The sequence below is a fragment of the Plecotus auritus genome (assembly GCF_963455305.1).
Source record: "Plecotus auritus genome assembly, chromosome: 5".
NCBI lineage: Eukaryota > Metazoa > Chordata > Mammalia > Chiroptera > Vespertilionidae > Plecotus > Plecotus auritus.
In genome coordinates this window covers 152,984,375-152,997,531 of record NC_137776.1, presented here as the reverse complement: position 1 = coordinate 152,997,531, position 13,157 = coordinate 152,984,375, and the positions used below count along the sequence as shown (strand labels likewise).

The 13,157-nt window shown below is 37.1% G+C and overlaps 1 protein-coding gene across 4 annotated transcripts in view; it reads right to left on the bottom strand.

Moving 5' to 3' along the window:
• The window catches only part of NAA35 (N-alpha-acetyltransferase 35, NatC auxiliary subunit), a 51,876-nt gene that overhangs the window by 5,837 nt on the left and 32,882 nt on the right, over nt 1-13,157 (bottom strand). For all 4 annotated transcript variants that reach the window (XM_080670974.1, XM_080670972.1, XM_080670975.1 and 1 more), the window contains exons 13-18: nt 10,634-10,693; nt 8,862-8,968; nt 5,633-5,699; nt 3,607-3,705; nt 2,609-2,787; nt 993-1,129 (exon numbers count right to left, since the gene is read on the bottom strand). In XM_080670974.1, the coding sequence (XP_080527100.1) occupies nt 993-1,129; nt 2,609-2,787; nt 3,607-3,705; nt 5,633-5,699; nt 8,862-8,968; nt 10,634-10,693 (649 nt within the window). The remainder of the gene's footprint in view (nt 1-992; nt 1,130-2,608; nt 2,788-3,606; nt 3,706-5,632; nt 5,700-8,861; nt 8,969-10,633; nt 10,694-13,157) is intronic.

Below are 13,157 nucleotides of genomic sequence, written 5' to 3'. Positions count from 1 at the left end.
TTTAACTTCTGAATTCATCATACAGAGATTTAACTTGTTTTTTTCTATATATGTTTAGTCCCAAATGCTGTGATAAATGATGTTTCTTCTTTTTTTTAATTTTTATTTTTCAATTACAGTTTATGTTCAAAGTTATGTTGTATTAGTTTCTGGTATATAGCATAGTGGTTAGATAATCATATACTTTAGCAGGGGTCCTCAAACTTTTTAAACAGGGGGCCAGTTCACTGTCTCTCAGACCGTTGGAGGGCTGGACTATAGTATAAAAAAAAACTATGAACAAATTCCAATGCGCACTGCGGGCCCGGGATGAGTCGGCTGCTAAGCAAGACAGGCAGCGGCACCCGGCGGGCCGGATAAATGTCCTCGGCGGGCCGCATGTGGCCCGCGGGCCGTAGTTTGAGGACCCCTGCTTTACAGAGTTTTCCCCATATTTCCAGTACCCACCTGGCACTACACAGAATTAAGAGACTTCTTAAAGAGGAAACCCATGAACGGTCACTTAATAGCCCACCCAAACTGTTAAAATCTGATGGAAATACAAAGAAATATTTTGTAATGATTGTAGCAATATCTGTACCCTTCCACGAGTGACTAATGGGGCAGTCCCTTTGAAACACTTTTTTCTCCTCGTGGTCCCTGAGTGGTGCGCCAAGGTGCTAGTCATCCTGTGCTGACTCCAAGAGCACAGCTCCAGATCCGCCTCTCTCCTGAGCTGCCAGCCTTCTGTCCAAAGATCAGAGGCTTTCTGTCTCGTGCCTTATCTAAACTGCTTGCATGGTCTATGCTACTTCTTGTCCTAAGGTCCTCTGACACATGGAATTGCAAAGAAAGGAACCAAAAAGCCTTGTATCACTAATATTGGGGCTCGGTTTCTTATACTTCTGAAGAGAAGATGAGAATTAAAATATTATGACTAATTCATCCATTACAAGGGACAGAAGTGTCTCCAATATTATTTGTTTATTAAGTTTAAAAATAATCCACGGCACCTTTCTTCTTTTTCTTTGTCTTTTTACTGCTACGGCCCTTCTGCTGCTCTTCCATTATCCGTTCCTCTGCCATTTGAGAGCCATCAGCACGACTTAATGTCGACATCAACCATGCATAAAGGAATTCAGACAGATACCTTATAGAATAAAAATGTTAGTTAACAGTGGGTATCTAAATGAGATAGCTTTATGAACACATGTATTGATACTGATAAAGAGATATTTTTCATAATGCTAAAAAAGTCTTTTAAAATAGGTTATCCAATTAGATAATTGATAGATCTTAGATGATATCATTTAGATTAGAAATCAGCATTACAAGTGATTAACTTTCCGTTTCTTGTAGCCATCTATGTTGCCACACAATACTGGAAAATTTGTTTAATTTCCTACAATGACATGCGTTTTACAACTTTACAAAAGATTTCTTGATAATGATGTGTATATGTAAATCGAATTAATGCCCATTACATTGGTTTTACTATATCAGGACACGTTCACCTCAACCTATTAAGTAAATATTTTTTCCCCCCGTCAATTACAAAAGAAAGCAAGCAAGTCCAAGCCAAGAGCACAAAAGCTTCCAATCAGCTGCCTCAAACCACAAAGAAAGAACTTGAGCATTTTCTCCTATAAACTGTCTTCTTTGTCTACTATTAGTTAACAAAATGCAACCCAAGTATCTATACCAAGACATTTTGGTAAGAGTTATCTATTGAAATGTTGGAGAATATACTAAATAATATTTTTCTCATATCACTATAGTTGATGCTCTAATTCAACTTTCATAGTCAAGAGCTTTCTGTTAAAGAACCCTTAGAGCCATGATAAAAAAAACCATGTCAACTGCATGGAAGAGAATTACTTTCATTCCTTCATAGAGTTACTCCAAGGAATATACAGTATCTTAATTACAAATAAAATAATTTGAATGAGTTAAAAGATGAACTATATTAAGATTTAATATACTAAACTTAGTTGTTTGCGATGAGCAATAATAGATTATTACTATTTTAAAATTACCACCACAATTTGCCAGACTAAGAAAAAGAGTTAAGATGACTCAATTCATTAGCTCCAATTTTCTCTCTTTTTCCCACCCCCATGTGTCCAGAACATGAATCAGGCATGGGCACAGACCAAAAGCCAAGCTGGGATAAACAAGGAGTGACTTTGTCCCTGGCTGAAATTCTTCTCTTTCTTCTATGACAGTTTTTCCATGCCTAAAATATTCTCAAGCATCCTCTTACTAGCTTTTGTTATTTCCAAGTGAAAGCAGAGAATTACTCTGCTGAGGATCATCTCTCATCAGCTTCTTTAAACCACCTGAAACAAGTCCTCAGGGATGCAGTTTGCAAATGATAATCTCAGCCTTGATTTCTTCTCAGAAGAAAGATCTGGTTCAAATTTTGAACTTTAATTCCGATAAGTACAATACATAGCTAGTAGCAACCAGCATCACTGAAATTAGGCCAATATGTGTATTATTTTTTTCCCTTAGAAAAAGATAAGAGCTCTTCCAATTGTCCCACAGCTAAAATACACAAATGAAAAAAGTACCCTATAGTTATATTCTACAGATGCTCTCTCAGATCTTTTCTATCCCCCACACTTACCAATATATATAGTAGTACTCGTGCATGCTGTAGAGTTCCAATTCAAAGCCACTGAGAAGATACTGTATCATAATTCTGAGGTTATGGTAAAGGACCCAGGTACCTAAACAGGCCAAATGTTGCCTTTGGGGTTCCTGTTTCAACAGCATGGTGTGAAGGGCTGCATCAACCTTCTCTGCCTATCAGAATGAAATATCGTAACATTTACTTTCTTTTTAAGTAATGAGAGAATTTAAAATAAACTGCTAAAAACAGCATGAGCAGAAAATGAAAATCTTGCCACTAAAAGAACTCATACTTACAAAAGTAGTTTTGATTAAGTTTATACCCAAACTTTTCATTTCACAATGGGTAACATTTAGCTAAATAGTCCTTAAGCTAAAAAGACATCCAATTAATAGGCCAAAAATAAAAATAATTGATTTCAGGTCTTTAGTTATATTTTCAATTAATATTGCTGCTGCTCACAAATTTACTCTAAGGTTAATATGTAATATATTTTTATATTAATGTGAACTTGATGTAAAATTATAGTTATACATATATTTTATAACTTACCCTGATTACCAAAGAAATAATTGTTTGAATTATTGTTCTCTTTTAAAAAATATATAATTCTTTATTGATTTCAGAGAGGAAGAGAGAGAGAGACAGAAACATCACTGATGAGAGAAAATCACTGATTGGCTGCCTCCTGCACATCCCCTATTGGGGATCAAGCCTGCAACCCAGGCATGTGCCCTGACCAGGAACTGAACCATTACCTACTGCATACGTGGATGCTCAACCACTGAGCCACTGCGGCCTCAGCTTGTTCTGTTACTTTTTGCAAACTCTTACTTTGGTATATGAAACTGTTACATTGTAAGTGAAAAGAGAATTCACCATAGTGAAAAATTAAATAGTCAAAATACTGTTCCAAAGAATTGCTTTAAAAGTCTGGTCAAGTCATATGAATTGCTGAATTTTAGAAGGAAGGGTTACTTGTTGGCTCTTACCTCATCCTGCAAGGTAGCAAATTCCTCAAGAATATGACCAAGCTTGTCTCTCTGTCGAGCCCTATTATGCCCATGGATCTGAATAAGACTACAGAAAGGCTGCAACACATTAAAATTTGTTAACTGTCAATATGAAATTTCCTGATACTATAGAAAATTAACATTCCAAGTTTCCAAAATCCAGTTTAAGGAGAAAAAAAAAATGTGTATGTAAGAATCATGCCTATATGTATTTTTTACACAGGTGTTTCTTTTTGAGGAACTCAACACCACGATTTATCAACAGCTAGAAGTAAGTGGCTGTTTATGAAACTTGTTTGCATAGGACAAAAGTATTTTCCTTTAATCTTCAGATGTCATTCCACAATTTAAAGAGGAGTTTCTTTTGTGCTTATTTCAAGGCAAAAGGCACTGTTCAAGGCTGACACATCTGTGCTGCTTTAAATATACCAGAATGCCTAATAATTGTAAGACTTGGCAATGGCTAATAACTATAAACTCTAAGGTTGTTGTTCCTAATCTATACAGTATCCTATATAATAAAAGGCTAATATGCAAATCGCCGGAACCGCAGAACAACTGGTTGCTATGATGTGCACTGACCACCAGGGGGCAGACGCTCAACACAGGAGCTGCCCTCTGGTGGTCAGTGCGTTCCCACAGAGGGAGCGCCACTCAGTCAGAAGCTGGGCTCAGAGCTGGTGAGTGCAGCGGCAGTGGTGGGAGCCTCTCTTGCTTCTACGGCAGTGCTAAGGCCCCCTCGGGGGATGTCCGCCTGCTGGCTTAGGCCTACTCCTCAAGAGGGCGCAGGCTGGGCTGAGGGACCCCCCCTTCCCCAGTGCATGAATGTGGTGCACTGGGCCTCTAGTCCTATATAATAAAAGCCTAATATGCAAATTGCCCCTCGACCAAGAGTTCGACCTGGGGGGGGGGGGGGGTAGGGCTGGCTGGCCAATGGCCTGCGGCCCCTCACCCCAGCCAGCCCCCCTCCCTGATCAGGGGTGGGCCAGCCAGCAGCCAACTTCCCATATCCCCTCCCCCTGGCTGGCCCAGCCCGATCAGCCCCGATCAGGGTTGGCTGGCCAGACCCCACCCATGCACAAATTCATGCACCGGGCCTCTAGTTCTCATATAAAATACTGTAACATTTCACTAATCGGGCAACAGACATGAACAGTAGGATGCTCTGATTTAAGAAGTATGAATCATAAGATTCAAGTATAATACTATTTTAATATGGTATACTTTTGACAGATTATCTCATTTGATCACTAACTAGTCTTTCCTCTTAAGAGGTACAGAGGTAGAATTAACATTGCACATTTTAAAAATCGGGAAATTTATAGAAAAGTAAAATGATCTCCCTGATAATAATAAAATATTAGTGATAAAAATGAAATCTGGTCTCTTTTGACCATACCATGCTGTCTTCATATATGTATATGTGCATGTGTGTGTGTGGTTTAGTAATTGGAATGACTAAAAAGAGCTCTCTATAAAGAGATTATAATTAAGAATGGCTTATAATAAACTTAATCTACCACAAGAGTTGTATGTTTTCTTAACTCCTTGAGATTTGAAAAAAGTTTGTGATCTCATCTAAATTAATAATTTTACTATAATCCTGTTCATTAAGATAGTATGAGGATATGTGCCTGGGGATGTTACAAATATGCCTAGTTTATAAGGTCAAAAATAAGTAAAGATTTTGTGTCCATTTAAAAAAACACACCAAAAAACAATGTGGACTGCTGTTTTTCCAGATGGGGTAATAACCTGTTTCTGTGGTTCCTGAGGGTAGTAGTAAGAGGGCATCCAAAAGTGCCTCTATACCTGATAACCTGCCAGGAACACAATAGGTTATGATGCTATCAATTCAAGCATAAAAAGAGACAGAAACTTTCTATGTAGTGAATATGAATAAGAAATATTAGATGGAAAAATAGCACAAATTAATGCTACTAAAGGAATTATACCCCACAATTTTTAAAGTATCTGTCACAACATTCCAAACTGTAGTTCTTACCCGAACACAGTGAGTAACAAAGGAATCAATACAATCCTTAGCCTGGTGGTTATTATATAGGCAGCACCTGTAAGATAATACCCATGTCATGAAAATCAAACTATTTGGGAACTACCATCAGAGATAACTATAGTTTAATAGGAACTAGGTGTGGTAGACAGGGAGGAACCTAGCAAGGTCTGTTCAATCAAAGGCCTCTCTGTGTCCTGTTGTTAAAGATGGCCCAGCAAAACACCTATCAAACATTTGCTTTTCCATCTCTATGTGAATTGCCTTCATCCTTCGTGAAGTCCCAAAGCTCTACCTCCCTTTCTCCTTAGCCCAAGATGGCACATAAAATAATGAGAGAAAGAAATGGAGTATTAGGCCTTGGGGGGCAAAGAAGAGAAGGTTGACACTTTTTAAAAAATGTTTTTACTGATTTCACAGAGAGGAAGGGAGAGAGAGAAAAAAAAAGAGAGAATCATTAATCGGCTGCCTCCTGCATGCTTCTCACTGGGGATTTAGCCCACAACCCGAGCATGTGCCCTGATCAGAAATTGAACGGTGATCTCCTGGTTCATGAATTGATGTTCAACTACTGTGCCACACTAGCTGGGCAGCTGACACTTTTTAAACAGACTGATCAGGGTAGCCCTCACTGAAGTGATACTGAATGGACCTGAAGGTAGTGATGGGGCCAGCCTTGGGAATTTTTGAGGAAAATGTCCTCCACTCCCATCTCTGTGTAAAGACCATGAGAGAGCGTGTATGTTCCAGGAAGAGTAAGGAAGCCAGTGTGGCTGAAGGAAAGGAGGTGCAGGGAGGGCAGTAAGAGATGAGGTCAGAGGGGCATCAGCACAGGGGTCTAGATAAGAGCATATGGGGCCTCGAAGGCTCAGTTATAGATTGTGGCTTTTACTGTGAATGAAGTGATGAATATTAACCAGCACCGAGGATGCTTGGGAATTTACTTCCTCCCAGTTAAGAAGCAGTCCTTAAATGAGAGGTGTCTGGGTAAATTCTCAAGTTCTCTTGCCTGAGTAGGACAACTCTGAGGTGTCACCCACACTGTCTCCAGAGCTCCCCGACAGGACTGAACCGGAGGAGTTACTCTCCATGGTATATCCCAGTGGTTGGCAAACTCATTAGTCAACAGAGCCAAATATCAACAGTACAACGATTGAAATTTCTTTTGAGAGCCAAATTTTTTAAACTTAAACTTCTTCTAATGCCACTTCTTCAAAATAGACTCGCCCAGGCCATGGTACTTTGTGGAAGAGCCACACTCAAGGGGCCAAAGAGCCGCATGTGGCTCGTGAGCCGCAGTTTGCCGACCACGGGTATATCCTATAGCAATATCCTATAGTTTTTCCTGGGAACACTTTATAATTACATTTACATGAATCTTTGTCTCAGGGTCTGCTTCTGGGGAATCCAACCTAAGAAAGAAAGCTACTAGAAAGTTCTAAGTGGGATGTGGCATGATTTATTCAAGAAATTGGTTGCTGAACCACTAACTGTTCTTATCTATATATATAAAAGCCTAAGCAACCGTCCGACTGTCTGGTAGCTATTATGCGCACTGACCACCAGGGGGCAAATGCTCAATGCAGGAGCAGAAACCACAGGCATGGAAACATGAAACAGACTGATGAATCTCAGAGGGAAGGGGGAGAGGGCAGGAAAAGATTAACCAAAGATCTTATATGCATACTAGAGGCCCAGTGCACGGATTCGTGCACCGGTGGGGTCCCTTGACCTGGCCTGCAGGGTTCAGTCTGAAACTGGCTCTCTGACATTCCCCAAGGGGTTTCGAATTGCAAGAGGGCGCAGGCCAGGCCAAGGGACCCTGCTGGTGCACGAATCTGTGCACTGGACTTCTAGTAATATATAATCTCATACACCCATTCTTCATACACACTGGTTTCTTTGTTAAGAAATAGGTTCCTGCCCTAGCCGGTTTGGCTCAGTGGATAGTTTGGCCCACAGACTGAAGGGTCCCGGTTTCAATTCTGGTCAAGAGCATGTACATGGGTTGCAGGCTCGATCCCCAGCCTTGGTCAGGGGCCCTGTGGGAGGTAATTAATGGATGTCTCTCTCTCGCACATCCATGTTTCTGTCTCTCCCCCTTCCTTCCACTCTCTCTAAAAACCAATGGAAAAATATCCTCAGGTGAGGAATAACAAAAAATAAAATAGACTACTTTCTTCCCTCGGCCATGGAAAGCTCTCCTTGTTTTCCAAAATGCCAACTCAAATGATGATTCCTTCTGCCTGAAATACTTTCTAGCCTCTTATAGCAGCATATTTTTGGGACAGTGACTGTCAGAACATAATTTAAGAATCATTTATCTGCATTTTAAAAAATATATTTTATTGATTTTTTACAGAGATGAAGGGAGAGGAATAGAGAGCTAGAAACATCGATGAGAGAGAAACATCGATCAGCTGCCTCCTGCACACCCCCTACTGGGAATGTGCCCGCAACCAAGGTACGTGCCCTTGACTGGAATTGAACCTGGGACCCTTCAGTCCGCAGGCTGACGTTCTATCCACTGAGTGAAACCGGTTTCTGCTATCTGCATTTTCTATTTCTATCTAGACTCAGCTCATTGAAAATAGACCTTATCTTGTTTTTTTTTTTGGGTAATTATTTCCCAAAGCACCTAACAGTGCTTTGCACTTAGTAAGGGTCAATGCAATTTACTGAATTTGGTAAGTCCTTAGTAATTTTTCTTCTCATACTGGACCTAATGTCAACTTCACTAAAACCTCAGTTTAAATCTAAACAACATGTATCATAAATCTATTTTAACATGATCAAATTTGTTGTTTTTTTATATGGATACTTGATTCCACCAGTTTTAATGCCTTGGTTAAAAAGGAGATGGTCAGGCAATGTGGGCTTTTAAGAAACACATAGGGCCCTAGCTGGTTTGGCTCAGTGGATAGTGTCGGCCTATGAACTGAAGGGTCCCGGTTCAATTCCGGTCAGGGGCACATGCCTGGGTTGTGGGCTTGATCCCCAGTAAGGGGCCATGCAGGAGGCAGCTGATGAATGATTCTTTCTCATCATTGATGTTTCTCTCTCCCTTTCCTTTCCTTTCTGAAATCAATAAATGTATATATCTTTATCTATCTATAGATATAATTTTTTTAAACCGCCTTTCTTCTTAAAAAAAAAAAAAAAAAAAAAAAAAAGAAACACATATAAACACATATGTTATAAAACTTTCTATGATACTTACTTTGGGGAAAGCACTGGAGGACTGACAAAAGACCGAAGTGCATCTTTCACCATGTCTTGCATGAGGTGAGTTCCAAAGACCTTTTTGTTATCCACCAAGAAAGTGGTCTTAAAACAAATGTTATATATTAGCAATACTGCCACAAACTTGTTGTTGACCTTTTGCACCTATAGCTGCCATTATTGTGATATGAGCATAATTTTTTAAAATGCCACAAAGTAAAAAGAGATTAAAATATTGAAAGTTGATGGAAAATTTTTATAATCACTGTCTCCACAATGGATATTACTTATTAATCCCTACTTAATGTGTATTTGATGCAGGAGAATAAAAAAGTCTTTCAAGTCAAAAGTAGTAACTGTGAATTGGTCAAATTAACTGACTAGTCTAAATATGCCAAATGAGCTAATATGTAAGAATGAGCTTCATAAATTGTGAAATAGTAAGTGGCTATACTTATTAAACTAGTCAATAACCTTTATTTCTAATGAATGCTTTGGAATACATATAACCTTTCCAAAATTGGATGAAGCAATAGATTATTAAATAGTACATTATTAAATTTAAAATAAAATATTTAATAATAATTTGCATTTAATTTTCTCCCCTCAACCTCAATGCACTTTAATATTTACTATATTGTACCTTACTTGCTTTCCTAACATATCTGGTTGTTTCCAGTTTTTGGTGATCATGAACCAACAGTATAAATATTCATATACAGGTTTCCAGAATATCAGATTCCACTTCTCCAGGGTAAACAAGTAGGAATAGGGTTTGTATATTTCATTTTATAAGAATGTGCCAATTGTTTTCCAAAGTATCTGAAGTACTTCACATTCCCATCAGCATTACATCCTTACAAGCAGTTGATATTCTATTTTTCTTTCTTTTTCTTTTTTTAAAAGATATTCCGAAAGGTGGACAGTAGTATTTCATTGCAGTTTAATTTGCATTTCAGTAATATTAATGATGTTAAATATTTTACCATATTGAAGTGTTCAAACTTTTTGTCACTGGATTGTCTGTTTCTTTATTGTTAGGCTTATAGAGTTCTTTATATGTTCTAGATTCAGGTCCTTTGTCTGACAGTATTTATAAATATTTTCTCCCACTCTGTAGAGGCTCTTCTTTTTCTTAAGTGTCTTCCACAGAATTACTAGTAAAGTTCTGAATTTATCAATTTAAGGATTATGCTTTTAATGTCACATCTGAGCATTCTCTGCCTTCTCCAAAGTCACAGAGATTTCCTCATATCCTTTCTTCTAAAAGTCCTATAGTTTCACATTTTTCATTTAGGTTTATGATGTATTCTGAATCAATTTTTTCCCCATATGCCTGTCCAATTTGCACCACCTGTTGAAAAAGACTACCATTTCTCTATTGATTTACCTTTGTGCTTGGTCAAAAATTTACCATATTAATTTTATTTTCATTCTAATTTAAGATTTCCTTTTTGATCCATGGGTTCTTTAGACATGTATTAATTGCCAAATATTTAGAGAATTTTCCAGGTTATCTTCCTGTTACTGATTACTCATTTAATTCCAAAATAGAGTGCATACTTGTGTATCATTTTGTTTTAAAATTGAAGTTTATTTTATGGCACAGGTATGATCTTGATGAATGTCTAACACTCTAAATCAATGTTTCTAATAAAAAATGTAACATTAACTGTGGAATATCCTATAGCAAGAAGTATCTACCTTTTGTTCCATCAATCACATAATTTGATGTTTAAAGAAGTATTTTCAATACTAAGTGGAACTTACTTGTAATAGAGATCTTGAAAGAACACAAGGTGATTGTTCACTAAACTCACAGAAAAAATCCTAAGAGAGAAACAGAGAAAAAGTAATGTCAATAATGGATTAAATAAAAACAGAAAAACATCTGCACAGAGTGTGTAATTTTTACTAGAAATAATATCCTACCAGAGTCAGAATATGTTCTCTAAATTGTCTAATTGTACCAATATGATTTTGGATAATTTTAGAGCCTCAATTTTTTAAAACAAACTGACCAATAATAGTATTGTGTGGATACTCAAATTTGTACACCATGAAAATAACAGTAACAGTAATAATTTACTAACTAATGACAGAGGTTTACTTCCTACTTCACATAAACAAATACCAAGTAAGTAGGCTAATTGGATTCATATTACCAAATGACTGTTCCTGACCTTAGGGGAAGAGAAAACTATAGATGGGTTTATACACAGATAGGGAAAAAAGATAAGACACTGAAGCCTGGTTGGTATGGCTCAGCGCTTGAGCATCAACCTATGAACCAGGAAGTCACAGTTCGATTCCGGGTCAGGGCACATGCCTGGGTTTCAGGCTTGATCCCTGGTGTGGGGTGTGCAGAGGCAGCCAATTAATGGTTCTCTCTCATTACTGATGTTTCTCACTCGCTCTTCCTCTCCCTTCCTCTCTGAAATCAATAAAAATATATTTTAAAAAACAACAACCCTGAAATGTTAACATCTGTAGGTTATAGGATAGTAGTTATTTATCATCTTCATATTTTTCTGCATTTTGCTGGGTCAAAGTATGTACATTTTTAAGAGAGAGATAGCCACTGGAGTATAGTAGAATGACTATTTCTCTTTATCAACATTAAAATATTATTTTACTTATCAATCTAATTGTTGTAAATTTCTTTAATTACTATTAAGTTTGAGTATTTTTAATGTTTATTGCTTTTTAAATGTGTGTGTGTGTTTATGTCCTATCCCAATTTTACATTTTGTTGCTTATCATTATCTTACTGATATGTCCGCATTCTCTATAATCTGTCACTTTATCCTAATAACAAGCTTCTTATGCAGATCCAGCAGACCATTTGGTCCCTTATCCTTCCTCACTTTACTCTTGGCCTCTGCCACACACCCCCACTACCATTAACTATTCCCTGTCCCAAGCCTTCCAGGGATCCAGACTTTTCTCTGACTAGGCTCTTTTCATGTCCAGTGCCAGCAGTTCAGGCCTGGCTCCCCCAGCTCCCCTCTATTATAGTATGTCATTATACATTCACCCCTCTGACAAGGTAATCCATAATCTCCTGCCAGAATACAAATTCCAACTGTTGGATTATATTTTCTGATTCCAATTCACATTGATCTTCTCTTTTTCTAAAACCCTACATTAATCTGGTGAACACAAATAAGTATCTATGTAACAATTAAGGATCAGAAAAGTAGATAGAGCAGAAGAGTAAGAAAATCTCTATTAACCAGATAAGTCAATAACCAATCTAATTAAGTTACAATGAATTACAAAATGAATTGGCTTATGCCTGTAATCTTTTCTAACTTTAAGATTCATGATTCTTAAGGACAGACTATTATAAAGTAAACAAATACAACAGGAAGTAATAAAGGCATAATCAGTGAAAGTTTCACTAAGGAATGAAGACTTAAGCTGGGCTTTAATGACAAAGAATTAGTGGAAGGGAAAATAAAATTATTATAAGACAGAACATAAACAAAAGAACAAATCTTCATTGACGATCAACTATGTCCCATAATTGCTGCTTAATTCTAGGAATGTAAACTGGTTAATTTGTCATCTCAGGAAACACAGATACAGAAGAGACCTGGAACCAATTAAGGAAGAATTCACAGAGGAAATGACAAGGGGCTAGGAATTATGTATCTCAGCATGGAGGGGGAACAAATGCATATGTATGCATAGTCATGCAAAAGAAACTAGTGTAATTATGCCTAAATATCAATAATATTATTTTGCATATTTTCTACTTACCTACTAAACATAAGTATCACTACAACCTTACCAACTAACAAAATTCCACCTCTGAATGTTTTAATATTCCCAAAATAAAAGTATATTTTTCTGTATTTAAATCCATAAAAAAGATTAATCCAAAAACTGTCAACTTAAAAATGTACATACTCTTTTACCTAGCAACCTCACTGTTTAGGAATTTATCTTAAGGAGAAAGAAAGCACCTGATATAACGATTTACCTATAAAGATATCTGCCACAATATTATTTATAATAGTAAAACACTGAAAAAGACTTACATGCAATTCAATATGAATGGATTGAAAACAAACAAAAAACCTGATATATGCATACAGTAGAATGCCATGTAGCCATTAATATAGAAATATATGTATTTGTTGACATGAAAAGACAGATATTCACAATATAAAGATTAATAATTAATAAAAAAGTTTACCCAATACCATGATAAAATTTTTATATGAAAAAATATTGGTGCACATGCATACTTAAAAGCTTTTGAAGACAGAATCCAGAGTTCAAACTC